At 41.0% G+C, this 15,349-nt stretch overlaps 1 protein-coding gene across 1 annotated transcript in view; it reads right to left on the bottom strand.

Annotated features, from left to right (window-relative positions):
- LOC124279389 (glutamate receptor 2-like) overlaps positions 1-15,349 on the bottom strand; it is a 35,401-nt gene that overhangs the window by 5,579 nt on the left and 14,473 nt on the right. The window contains exons 6-11 of the mRNA XM_046715206.1: positions 13,600-13,782; positions 10,958-11,058; positions 6,458-6,545; positions 5,715-6,120; positions 4,680-4,897; positions 3,840-4,105 (exon numbers count right to left, since the gene is read on the bottom strand). Of these exons, the coding sequence (XP_046571162.1) occupies positions 3,840-4,105; positions 4,680-4,897; positions 5,715-6,120; positions 6,458-6,545; positions 10,958-11,058; positions 13,600-13,782 (1,262 nt within the window). The remainder of the gene's footprint in view (positions 1-3,839; positions 4,106-4,679; positions 4,898-5,714; positions 6,121-6,457; positions 6,546-10,957; positions 11,059-13,599; positions 13,783-15,349) is intronic.

A 15,349-nucleotide genomic window follows, 5' to 3' on the forward strand; every position in this document is an offset into this window, starting at 1 on the left:
CGACAATACACCTGGACACATCAATATTATATAGTACTGACAGTGCACTTTGACACATATATACCACATTCTTCCGACAATACACCTGGACACATCAATATTATATAGTACTGACAGTGCACTTTGACACATATATACCACATTCTTCCGACAATACACCTGGACACATCAATATTATATATAGTACTGACAGTGCACTTTGACACAATATTATATATATACCACATTCTTCCGACAATACACCTGGACACATCAATATTATATAGTACTGACAGTGCACTTTGACACATATATACCACATTCTTCCGACAATACACCTGGACACATCAATATTATATAGTACTGACAGTGCACTTTGACACATATATACCACATTCTTCCGACAATACACCTGGACACATCAATATTATATAGTACTGACAGTGCACTTTGACATATATATACCACATTCTTCCGACAATACACCTGGACACATCAATATTATATAGTACTGACAGTGCACTTTGACACATATATACCACATTCTTCCGACAATACACCTGGACACATCAATATTATATAGTACTGACAGTGCACTTTGACATATATATACCACATTCTTCCGACAATACACCTGGACACATCAATATTATATAGTACTGACAGTGCACTTTGACACATATATACCACATTCTTCCGACAATACACCTGGACACATCAATATTATATAGTACTGACAGTGCACTTTGACACATATATACCACATTCTTCCGACAATACACCTGGACACATCAATATTATATAGTACTGACAGTGCACTTTGACACATATATACCACATTCTTCCGACAATACACCTGGACACATCAATATTATATAGTACTGACAGTGCACTTTGACACATATACAATGTATACCACATTCTTCCGACAATACACCTGGACACATCAATATTATATAGTACTGACAGTGCACTTTGACATATATATACCACATTCTTCCGACAATACACCTGGACACATCAATATTATATAGTACTGACAGTGCACTTTGACACATATATACCACATTCTTCCGACAATACACCTGGACACATCAATATTATATAGTACTGACAGTGCACTTTGACATATATAAACCACATTCTTCCGACAATACACCTGGACACATCAATATTATATAGTACTGACAGTGCACTTTGACATATATAAACCACATTCTTCCGACAATACACCTGAATACATCTATAATCTCCTGACAAATGTCAACCGGGGTGGTGTTTTGTGGCCGTAGAAGCTGCTGTAAATGTAGTTGCAGTCATTTTCAGTTGCCGCAGAATATTGAAGAGCTAGTAAAATATCAAGTTAAGCCGCGGTCAAATGTTATGGCGATCGGCAGCAGTGTGAGGGGAAGTGAATAAAATGCGTCTGCTTATTTACTAACGTGCCAGACGTGTTCGTTTGAGAAATGTTTAGACTCGGCAGTTTACAAGAACAGCTACCTGTACAACTATGTGAGAAACAAGATGGTTATTCGAGTCTTTTCGAGATGATTTGTTTCTTGACTGACGCCATGTTGTAAAACACCAAGGTACTCGGCAATTCGGTTTCGAAAACACCTTGGGCAACATCCAGTCTGTGTTCTCATAGCAAGATGTAACATCAAGAAGTCCAAAACGTCACGAGAACGTTATTACCGCTTTCAATCTAACGGTATCACTTGCATGTCTGAATAGCTCCTCAGAGAAACATTAAACAGGACGAGGACAGTTATACCTGACATATATTTGTATCTTAGCATAAAGGCGTCCTTTCTGTCGATGCATTTTCGGGTAGACACATGCCTCAACAACCGGCAAAGCATTCCAACTGTGTCGGACGTCAGATGACAGGTTTATGTTAAAAATTGTCATGATCTCAGTTAGTGACCAATGTGCTTTGGATTTGCATAGATGCAATAAAATATCTAAATGCGTTTGTGTCCCAAAAGGGTAGACTATTATCACAACAATACTAAATACTACTATATATAGCAAGATTCGACATGATTCAGAATGACAGATTCAATAGGACAGATTCAGCATCACTTTGCCAGCCATGTCAACTTTGTAATGATAGGGAAAAGGCTGTGTGCACATGTGGCCAGAGTTTGATATCAGTGTTAAAGATCATTTCGAAATTCTTTTTTGTCTCCAGCTACTGGAGACCCTGTGAGGCATTTGTACTTAAAGTATATGGTCACTATAGTGCCTAATTTAGTATATGATATAAACAGTATATATACTGAGTCAAAAAAGAAACTTCACAAAATGTAATTTGAAAAATAATGAATATTTTTTTTCTGATGATACATCTATGTATCCGAAATGGGCTCACTATCTTTCGACTCTAGAAAAACGTTAGCAAAACCCACTCAAACCCATCCATTCGTCGTGCAAATGACGTTAGTGCCAAATCAGGTTTTGCACGTGCAGTCGATCACGTGATCTTCGCATAGAAGTGTTCTTCATATACACGTGTTTGCATTGGCCTCAAGAATTGAAAAAACACTTTTAAACCACAGTTCTAACGGTACTTGAAATGCCACGATTGTCAAATGTGCAACGTGAACGTGCCGTTGGCAAGTTGCAAGAGGGAAGATCAGTTATTGACGTCGCAAGAGCAATGGGATGCAGCCGTCGTACTGTGTATGACTTGCGAGGTCGTCTACAACAAACTGGCACCACTTCTGATCGCCCAAGGTCGGGTCGTCCACGTGTGACGTCACGAGCAGAAGACCGTCAAATCGTCCTACGTCACCTACGTGACAGATTTCTGCCGGCTACACGAACCAGGGCTGAGATGTTTAGAGGTCGACTGTCCTCACAGACCATTCGAAATCGGTTGCGGGCTGCCAATCTCCATTCTCGACGTCCATATTGTGGGCCAATATTGACGCCGTTTCATCACCGTCAACGTCTGCTGTGGGCCCAACGTCACCTCCGATGGACCCAGAGAGACTGGAATCGAGTCGTCTTTAGCGATGAATCCAGGTTTACCCTCAGATTCGCGGACGGCAGGCATAGAGTCTGGAGACGACGTCGTGAACGGTATGCCCAGTGTTGTGTACAGGAAGTCGACAGATTCGGGGGCGGAAGTTGCATGGTGTGGGGTGCTTTCTGTGGGAACAACCGTTCCCGACTTCTGGTCATCCGTGGAAACCTCACAGCTGCTGCTTACCGCGACCAGGTGCTCACCCCTGAACTCGTTCCTTTCATGGCGGCTCATGGCCCAGGTCTACAGTTCCAGCATGATAATGCTCGGCCGCATACCGCGATGTTGACACGAAATTTCCTTCAAAACGCTGGAATCAACGTCATGGACTGGCCATCGAGGTCCCCTGACCTTAATCCAATAGAGCACGTTTGGGATGCACTTGGGAGAAGGCTTCGTGGTCTTAGGAACCAACCTCAGAATTTGCAGGAACTTGGCGCTGCCTTGCAAGAGCAATGGCGCAGAATCCCCAACCACGTGCTCACAAGCATCAGGCAGTCGATGAGGAGACGGTGTTTGGCAATGGTGAATGCGCGTGGCGGCTATACACGATATTGAACTGAGAAATTTCCCATTTTTATTCTTGTGACTTGACATTCTGTATACCCATGTTTTGGAACGTCGGTGTAGCCTAATGGAACTGATTATGGCACTGTCAGTGTATCGAGTACATCACACATATCTCAGCAATGAAATAATAACAATTTAACCATCTTACCATCTCTTGTTCTTTTATAGTGCCCTGAAGAAAGAATGTGAAGTTTCTTTTTTGACTCAGTATATATCCATATCACAGACAAATGACTAAGATAAGATGAACCACCCTTACGTGTTCTCCACTGCTGCTTTCAGAGGGGAGTTTGTCGGAACAGCCAGAGCGAGATTCTGGCCATTAAGTCTAACCCCCACCGTCTCGAGAGAACAGTCGGTTGCCTGCGCCTTCTCGGCAGTGGTGACGTCAACAATCCAACAGTACTTGCCACCAAGCACGTGCTGGAGGTGCTCGGCCTCACTTCCGGCCAACACTCGGGAATCTGTTTTGTTGGCTTGAACAACCTTTTGCCATGCATCTTTGAAGTCATCCTGGTTGGATTTCTGAAAAATGAAATATTCATGGCATCAAATATTCACCATTTTGTGGAATCGAAAGAGACACCCACTCCACTATGAGACCATGAATGGGAGTATTCAATATCATGACAGTTGATATGGATTGTAGCACTAAATCGGGATTCAAGCTGAAATTAAAACAACATTAAACAACACGTTTAAACTAGACAATATTACACAAGTAACCTCTTCAACTGACAGAATAAAATTTAAAATCTGTCATCACACTTTCAACACCTGTGGCGATATCACTGCATGCAAACGGAAGGGTTTGTGAGGCAACTGTATGGACACAATATGGCTTATTAAACAGTTAACACAGGTGAGGTTAGAAATTGTAAGGTGAGGTAAAACGGGTCTGAAGGTAGCGTCCAAGAGTATTTCACTAGTTAAACAGAGTGAATGCACGTGTCCGGCTGTGTGTACTGGATCCACTATACCAAGGAGACGACCATGTGGATCTTGCATGTAAAGGTATTTGAGTTTTATCATTATGATAGAGCAGCTCTACAGTTTCTAAACGGTCGACTGGGCGTCATGTATAGGGACAATGTATTACCTCAAAGATGAGTTTGATGATGCCAGTGGACATGATGCCAATCTTGTAGTCGGGGGAATCTACAACGTCCTGTAGCGATGAAAACGGCTTGACGCGGATATCGACGGTGAAGATCGCCACAAGGTAGGCGCTGTATCCTGCCGCTAGCACCACCGTCAGCAACCACCAAGACGTCATCAGGATGCGGCCTGGAGTCGTCTCGGACGTCCACGGGTCGCCTGACGGGGAAACCATCAAGTTAGTACTTAAAACATGATTATGTGGAGGAAGAACTCCACCAACTAAACATTATGACAAACATCGTGTACATGTCTCTGGTGTTGGGAATCGGTTGAAATATCACAATTGATGATTGGTTCTTTCTATACAACGAGCAATCATCACAAAATTGGTTACGTCATTTTTAAATTTTTCAGATTTTCCTCTCTGCGCAAATTGCATTTGCAAACTTCACATCCAATGTAAAAATGATGCAACTTCCTACTTAAAGTAATGACTAATATATCATCAACTTCCTGGTGTCTTCAAGAAATATTCTGTCATGACTTTTCAGTAGGTGAAGTGAGTTTTCTAAGAATTAAACACGTTTCTGGGCCCTGGCAGCGTAGAAGATATGTTCCATCGTCAAGTGTTTCAGACGCTGAAACAGCAGTTCCATAATCGTTTGTGTTCGACTATGAGAAAATGTGATTGATTGCTTGGTCACCGCGACCAGAACACCACTGTACATGTCTCATTAAACACCACTGTACATGTCTCATTAAAACACCACTGTACATGTCTCATTAAACACCACTGTACATGTCTCATTAAACACCTCATTAAACACCACTGTACATGTCTCATTAAACACCACTGTACATGTCTCATTAAAACAAGTGAGCCCATTGTCCATTTCACAACAACAACACTTGGTCTGTTCCTATGTAATCACATCCATTTGGTAGGCACACGGACAGAAACAAACAACTTGTCTAAACACAGATCCAAATACTCTCAAAAAGATCAGGTTTACAAATAAACGTCAAACCTTACCCTGCTTAAACACAGATCCAAATACTCTCCAGAAGATCAACTGCAAGTGCTCTACTGGATCGTCACCAAAGCAGAGTGCAGAGCAAAATGAAGACATCAATCTGGAAGACTGTTGTGAAATTGGAGATTTCGGCCTCGTATCGGTCTTTCTGCTTTCATGAGCCATATACAGGGAGAATTGTTCTATGCAGAAAATCATAATGAAGACGACGACAACGGCAGCGGCCAGACACACCAGCACCATGTACTTGAAGGGTTTGACGGTGACCAAGATGTCCGATTCGCTCACGTCCTCAAATTTATACAAGATGTCAACATTCTCCGTGTAGAAGGGGGGCAGTAGGAAATCCATGACTTTCTCCCTGTCCTCGTGTATTGTGAGGGGCGCCACCACCATATCCACGTCCTGCAGGTACACCGATATCACACTCACTCTATGTACATACATTAACTCATCCAGCATCGGAAAGCAAGCATGTGCTGTTTTACCGGTTGCACCCACAACTCACATAAATTTCGATTCGCTAGAGACTGGTTTTCTCTGGCATTAACGTTAATTCTTATGTTCAAATACTCTCTCGATGTTGTGTGATTTTCTTCAATTTTAAAACAGTTCATAACGATAAAGCGAGAAATTCGTCAATAATATCGTTATTATCAAAGGCTTTGGATGTGAACAAGGTTTCAAGCGCATTTTGTCTTCATGAAAATAGCAGTTACTACTCTGACGCCCGTCCTCCTACCCTCTGCTGTAGTTGACCAATCAAGCCCGTCCACTTGCCGTCTACCAGGAGGCCCCATTCACCGTCCGCGGGTTCCACAAGCTGAACACTGTAATATAAGATACATCAATAAATAAGAAGTTGTCATCGATAAAGTTGTATGTTTAATTTTTAAAACACATCGTAACTGGCACATACAAACCCTGAGGACGCTGTCGCTTCACTGCATCTCTAAGACTGATTGGGTAAACTAAAGCTACACTCAGGTATCTAATTCCATTCAATACCTCAAACTTAACATGCCTCTTCAGAGACAAGTACCGCCCATGACAACATTGGTCTATCGAGAACCTGCACATGTATGTAACAACCGTATACGTTCAATACCAGAACGTTGTTGGTCCCGATTTGTAGACAGACCGATTTAAGCCCAGAGTAGCTTGAGTGCCGGAGTACAGACAGAATCATCCAAGCTTAACGATGTTCATTACCGCTTCACACAATGAAGTTACTTCAGTTTTCCTAACATCCTATCTGGTAGTCCTAGTATATTCTGGAAGGGAGAGGGTCTGGTGATGTCTACCTTATTGGGGAACACATCGTTTCGGAGCAGATACTTACGCATTTTCTAGATTCCTGTCTCTGATCTATTCGTTGTGTAAGTTAACGAAACCATGTCAGTAGATGATCATGTACCACCCACAAACTATACTCTGTTTCTATTATATCTAGTGTACTTGTGCTGGTACATATGTAACAAGTACAAAACAAATGTGTAACAAATACAAGTGTGTAACCAGTACAAACTATACACATTGTAAAAGGTTCTGGAAAAGCAATCTGTTTTAATATGTTTTGTCTTCTGTTCCTGTTTGGGGTTAATTTATAACACCTTAAACAATAATACAATTGTCAGTGAAAAGGTTTACATTTTCACAAGTGCATGATTTATTTATAGTCACCACTGGGTCAAGGGTCAAAAGTAGTTCCTATGCAAATTAGCCAAGTCTTAAGGAGGTCAGGTCTGATGTCTTGTCCTTGGTTTTCATTGGCTGAAGATGTGCCGCATGTTGATTGGATGTTGAATTTAGTTGCATTTGGAAAGTGTGAAGTTTGTTCACTTGCTGTCTTTCTCCCAACCTGGCAAAGTGGTTGGAAAGTCATGGATTGATGATTTTGACTTTGGTGAATTACAGGTTAGTTACACTTGGTTTTATGTAAAAGGAATAAACCACAAAAATATGCTTAACCGTTGAAAGGTTCATTCAGTATTTATTGTAGCTGAATTTATGCATTTGGTGAAGGTATACTTTGACTTATGATTAGAAGTTGTTGGTGTCAATAATTTCACTTACAATTGATTCAGATTAATGTTTGAGTCCAAACAGATTGTACTTTACTTTACTGGTGAGAATTAGCATTTCCATGTTAGTTAAAACATACCAATTTTAGGTCCTTGGTTGGTGTTTTGTTGGTGCCTCACAACATGTGGCCAGTTTGAAACAAGTTGCCCCAGAGATGGTTAGACACGTTGATGTTTCATTGTTGTTTTGAAGATGCCAAATGTGTTCCATAATTGCACTTCTAATAATCTCAATATGTAACTGAACCATTGATTTTGTGGTGTCTATTTGTTTTGAGTTCTTGTTATATGTTCAGTGGTAGTACTGCAATTGTTAATTATCTGAACAATGTGCAATGAAACGAATGTGATATTAGATATTTTGATGGAGAATTCTATATTCATATACATTGTTTCAGACTTGTATTGATACAAACTACAGTAATAAACCGGAACTACAGCCTCAACGGAGTTGTGTTGTTGAGTCAGAGCCATCCCCGTTACACATATACCAAACCACTTAAAGTCTAGAATAGTCTTGAAGTGTAAACCCTCTTTTCGCCCTTCAGGAGACAGACCGTAATTAGCCAGCATTAATTCCCTCTACTTAGATCCAATGTATCCAGTGTATGGCAAACTTGACACCGATTAGGATTAATTATGCCACTCACACAGTTGTAAGGGATATCTGTGGTAGTAACTTGTAAGTCAATATCAGAACACTTTACAAAATATTTACTTTGCCTCGAAAATAATCCCCAAACACCAGGAGCGACCTTTCTTCTGCACGTCAGTATATTCTACATGAGGCAGTCGAGGCTACGTAGCCTTTCTAACTTAGCCTTGTTACCCTAACAACAACATCGACCAATAGACATAGGTACATATAACAGTGACTGCCGATAACCCTCTAGAATACTGTATACGTTCGATATCAGAACCACAACACATCGAACATTCTAAGATGCCTAGCGGTTAGAACAATCGGAAAAAAAATACATTATCAGACAATAAAGGTATAGTTTTTTGATGACGTAACAATTGAATGACGTTATCCCGTCACTGCGCCATTCTAGTGTGCCCCCTCGTAATCGAACCATTTTACATTACGTCACAATGTAAGCGACGTCACGATGCATGTCAGTTGTCATCGCCTCGTACGGCCTCCTACAGTAAACTACACCGTTGCATCCAGTTTCTTGGTTTGCTGTTGCTTCACGCAGCTAACATCACTGGTGGAAACATTACGTTTATGTTTTACGACGGTTAAAATGTGTCATTTCGACTCACAAGTTTTCAGCGACACGGTAACGTTCGTAATGTTTACATTCCCACAATGCAATTGTGGAATGTCGCTTGACTACTCAACTTCCTCTCGATGTACTGATCTAAACTTACGCTGGTAGTAGAAATGCAACGTTCATATTGCCCCATATGGTTTACGTTAATGACAGATGTAATTAAAATAACTCAGAGAAGATATTTAATCCGAACGTAAACCGTCATCAAACTGTTATCATTTGTTATCATTTGTTGTATTTCTAGTAACCATAATGAAAGTCCTTTTTGGTGTGTGTCGTTCTCTGTCACTAACACAGTTATTCAGACACGATACGAGCACCGAGTGTGTCCTTAGTCTCATTTCCCCACACACCGTTGCACTTAACTTGGACTGTATTCTTCCAATTGGTAAAGCGTTGTTACTGTCAACGAGAACAAATATTTTGAAAGAAGTGGACAGCGAAGATAAGGGAAGTAACTCAAGTTCAGCCTGGTCGGAGTTCAGAGTGACGAGATTATCAACAATAATATGCGTCACTGTTGGTCAGACATTTCAAATCAGCTGCTAAATACAAATACAGCTGAAAGATACATATAATCCCCTGATTCAACTATTTGCCCTGCCTGTCACCGCTGCAATGGGAAATACCATGTTGATAAATAAGTCAAACCTGTGCAAATATGCAAATATACCATAAAATGAAACATTTCCATGGAGTGTTCTTTCATCAATTCTTCCTGAAACACTTGATGTTTTGTAATCATTAACTTAGATTAGTCAAGAATATACCGGTATGTAAATAGTCTTGAACTTGAGTAACGTCTATACATATTGTATTACTGATATCATGTGGATGTGTTATGGATTTTACAGTGTCCCATAGGTCAAAGTTGGCCGTATGTTATACTATGGGTGGGTTATCTGTCTAGATGCCATGGATGTCTTTGTAACTGTTAACACGCTAATAAACAATTCATTCTCTCTCTCACTCACTCACTCACTCTCACTCTCACTCTCACTCACTCACTCACTCACTCACTCACTCACTCTCACTCTCACTCACTCACCCGGAACATTCTAAGATCGTTGCCTTGTGCAACCATGGGTAATGAGGTCCCTGAAGACAACGGTTACCAAACCATCCCTTGGTCAACTTAGAATGGCGATACACCTACTGGTTTTGAATATTCGATAAAGTTCTGTTGGACATTAGATACCTCAGGTTTATTTTTATTTTTTAAAATAAGAGGTATCTCAACTTTTTGGGGGCTACATCAAATTTCAAGACACACTAGAGGTATTTCTTGTTTGTGGCAGTCCGAGACGGTGAGGAGAAACGGAAGTAGGTCAAATTTCGCCATGCCGAAAGTGTGGTTGGAAGGACAGTCATTTAGACAATACCATACCGTTACTGAGGAATCCTTTCATTCCAAGTGGTACGAAGTTCATATTATCTAATTCTGGGATGTAATAAGCTTTTTTTGAGTAATACAATGGTTCAGCGTTTTTCGTCATGATAATATTTCTAGAACTTGTCAAACCATGAACGAAAGACCTCATGTTGACCCTCAAGAAAGACTTTGGTAACACCGGGCTTGCCTCCCACATTCACCAGACACGGTGTCGTAGAACTGAGCCCGACTCACTCACTCACTCATTTTACTCACTCTCGTATTCAACAGGTACGCTATGGTATAACTGAATCTAACTCACTCACTCACTCATTCAGAAGGCACGCTGAGGTATAACTGGAATATTGTTGAACCCAACCCACTCACTCACTCACTCCAAGCATGGATATGCAGCATGGATTATATACTAACAGATCCCACACGTTACATCATTGTTCGCCAACACTTTCTATTAAACATTTAATTCACTTCTACTACAGCATTACCTGAAATTCAGATCCTTGGCTAAAACATTGAGAAGTTCAAAACAGTATCCTTCGTAGATGACTTCTCCTCTCTCTTGTCTTCTCATGGTAAAGGGGGCGTACTGCAATGTGGAGACAATTACACTGGTTAGATCAGAAATAGTTGTACACAGGTAGCCTTTAATCTGTATTGTCATAGCTCTCCTGGTCATCGCATCACTGGTCTACCAGACGTCAGGCGATGTAAGGTTTGAGAGTGTTAATTGGGTCTATGGTAGTACGATTGTATATTTAATACATATTTAAAGGTCACGGCATCATTTAATCATGCCAATTTGAAACATTTAACCATGCCAAATTTGAGCATTAATATCATTCATCTTTGTCTAAACACATAAAAACATATTCTTATAAGAACGACATTCGGTGAAATCCATCAATACATGAGAGAAACCACACGAGAACAGAAAGGGTGGTGTTACACATATTGGGCCCGAAACTTAATTTATATGTTAAAAGAGACCGACGTTAATATATATTTAATATGTATTCGCTATGGATATGTCTACTAACAATGACTCCAGGAAAACTAGATGCCAACATCCCATGAGTTTGCTAAGTGGAACAAGTTCAGCTGACAATTTCTATTTGAGGTCATCTTGCTCAAACATTAGTCTGGAGCAAGAGCATCTGTCGGGCTGCATCCGCCTGAGAAGGAACCCGGATTGAATAACATGTGGCATGACGTGTGGTGTATGATTCATGAGGCTAGAAATACATATAATATATATACAATGGAAGAAAGTACCCATATTTTTCATAGCGTTAATGTGTTACCATTAACCAGACAAAGGAACTTATCCAAACCTCAATTTAACTGTCTGGATCAATGAACCCTCAATGAATAAGTAAATGGTAAATCTAAACGCAGAAATGGTCGTAACTATGGCTGGTAACTATGGTCGTATGATGATACCAGGTGCGGTCATTGTCAAGAGTCTGGCAATAAATCCTCAAGAAATCACACAAGTATCAACCATCGAGCACAATGTCAATATCGGGGGTAACCTCTGCCAGCTGCCAGAACAGCCCTTTCTCTCCTACTCACTTACTGTATTCTGAATCTGACGTTGAGCTGTTGCGTTAAATTCTTTATAGAGGGCTTTCCAAATACATCAAGGTTTTGTACTGGAGGATTTCTCTGGCGTATCCCGCGACCCATAATGTCCCAAACAATCTATATCGGATTGAGATCTGGGCTCTTTCTGGCCGACTTTACCAGCCAATATCTCGTGCAATAAGCTTCATTAACATGCCAGCATCCCGCATACCAATTACTTGCCATCTTTGAACAGTTGTCAGGTGAGGAGGTCCCACATTTGCGTATCAACAATGAAATCAATGTATTTTCCGAGTTCTCGAGCTGTAAATATCGAAACTGGACATATATTTGCTTAATGACGGGTACACGTGTTTGACATGATGGCTGCACGTGGATATTTAAAATCAATGTATCGGGCACCTGAACGGTCAAACTAACCATACAAACATACTTATTATATGAATGTAATTAGATTGGTATATGGAGTTTAAAAGTCATAGGTGTTGCGATACTCTTTCTACGTGTACAATATAATTGAATTAAACATATTTATGTCAATGAATGGACAGGGATTGGTGAACAAGGTGTTACAGCTTATATGAATACGGCTTCCATACAACATAACATATAATGCAGAGTGTCACGTCAGAACATATATGTAGTACACATAGAATATTAATATACTAGTATCGTAGGCACTTTGGAACAGTGTTTATCAGGGATATTTATGATATTCCTTGAGTTATGTAAATTGGATATCTCTCTAAGTAATGGCCATGCTGTCAATAGAAATGAAATCAACACAGCTTGATCATTGTCATCATGGCCACCATCATGGAGTCATTAGCTGCCTATAATCAAAGTTAGACAAAGGCTGGTTGGCCACTGAAGCATGACATTGTGGATGAGGTGCGGGATACTGCAGGCTGACCACACATCTGTCGTAAATGCGACAGTGACGTGATCAGACTCTTAGGGATAAATTGAGAATGCTTTGTGTTAGTCGAGACTTGACCCTGAGACAGCGACTAGGCAGGTTGGCTGACCATCGCCTGAGACATGCCGCCTATTCATTGTTGTAACTTCATGTATGTATACATATTGAATCCAGAATAAAGTGTTGTGGACCCACTGATGGACTTCTGTCATTGAAGACACAGTTATCCCCCCCAAACAACCCGGGATACTAGTTTCCAATTACATACGAAAACAGGAATACAGATGTATGGCGACAGATAATACGTGTAACGTGTGGTATATATTTAAATATATATATATCCCTAATCAAAATCTGTCGGATGAGATCAGATGAAGCAACAGACACAATGTAGGATGTCCAGATATGTTTTCTTCTGATTAGAACAGGATCACGACTTCCGTATTGACATTCGTATTTCATTATTGGTGAGACTTTTGGAAGTATTGCGACAATTTTATTTGGAATACATTGTTTACTAATGTTTCGGCTGTGATAACAGGGTGAGACACGAGAGTACACGAGTGAGTGAGCAGTGTATCTCCCTGTCAATGCACAATGTGTTAACAGACAGTATGTATTTACCATCAACGTGGACACAAGTATAGTTCTGTTGTTGTACCCGTATTTCGTATTAGGGTAGACTGCGAGTAAGAGTGATCTCCCCTTGAGTACAGGTGGCGTTATTTTGACGTGAATGAAATCTGGAGGACAAGACCGAGAGTAGGTGAGGATGTTGATGCTGTTGTTGGTCGGTATACTTCCCACCTGCAAGGTCAAAACAGTCACTGTCATCACTAACAGACCGTAAGCAGAACATCGCTGTCATCACTTCACTAACAGACTGTAAGCAGAACATCGCTGTCATCACTTCACTAACAGACTGTAAGCAGAACATCGCTGTCATCACTTCACTAACAGACCGTAAGCAGAACATCGCTGTCATCACTTCACTAACAGACTGTAAGCAGAACATCGCTGTCATCACTTCACAGACCGTAAGCAGAACATCGCTGTCATCACTTCACTAACAGACCGTAAGCAGAACATCGCTGTCATCACTTCACTAACAGACCGTAAGCAGAACATCGCTGTCATCACTTCACTAACAGACCGTAAGCAGAACATCGCTGTCATCACTTCACTAACAGACCGTAAAGCAGAACATCGCTGTCATCACTTCACTAACAGACCGTAAGCAGAACATCGCTGTCATCACTTCACTAACAGACCGTAAGCAGAACATCGCTGTCATCACTTCACTAACAGACCGTAAGCAGAACATCGCTGTCATCACTTCACTAACAGACCGTAAGCAGAACATCGCTGTCATCACTTCACTAACAGACCGTAAGCAGAACATCGCTGTCATCACTTCACTAACAGACCGTAAAGCAGAACATCGCTGTCATCACTTCACTAACAGACCGTAAGCAGAACATCGCTGTCATCACTTCACTAACAGACCGTAAAGCAGAACATCGCTGTCATCACTTCACTAACAGACCGTAAGCAGAACATCGCTGTCATCACTTCACTAACAGACCGTAAGCAGAACATCGCTGTCATCACTTCACTAACAGACCGTAAGCAGAACATCGCTGTCATCACTTCACTAACAGACCGTAAGCAGAACATCGCTGTCATCACTTCACTAACAGACTGTAAGCAGAACATCGCTGTCATCACTTCACTAACAGACCGTAAGCAGAACATCGCTGTCATCACTTCACTAACAGACTGTAAGCAGAACATCGCTGTCATCACTTCACTAACAGACTGTAAGCAGAACATCGCTGTCATCACTTCACTAACAGACTGTAAGCAGAACATCGCTGTCATCACTTCACTAACAGACTGTAAGCAGAACATCGCTGTCATCACTTCACTAACAGACTGTAAGCAGAACATCGCTGTCATCACTTCACTAACAGACTGTAAGCAGAACATCGCTGTCATCACTTCACTAACAGACTGTAAGCAGAACATCGCTGTCATCACTTCACTAACAGACTGTAAGCAGAACATCGCTGTCATCACTTCACTAACAGACTGTAAGCAGAACATCGCTGTCATCACTTCACTAACAGACTGTAAGAGAACATCGCTGTCATCACTTCACTAACAGACTGTAAGCAGAACATCGCTGTCATCACTTCACTAACAGACTGTAAGAGAACATCGCTGTCATCACTTCACTAACAGACTGTAAGCAAAACATTGCTGTCATACATCAGTCAGACGCCACAGGTTCATACATCAAATACACGCCACACGGTGATTCGGTTTGTGGATTCCAATCCCCGATTTATGCAAATTACTACCCTTGATTATA

The sequence above is a fragment of the Haliotis rubra genome, unplaced genomic scaffold (genome assembly GCF_003918875.1).
Source record: "Haliotis rubra isolate DU_JTF1 unplaced genomic scaffold, ASM391887v1 Scf25, whole genome shotgun sequence".
Taxonomy (NCBI): Eukaryota; Metazoa; Mollusca; class Gastropoda; order Lepetellida; family Haliotidae; genus Haliotis; species Haliotis rubra.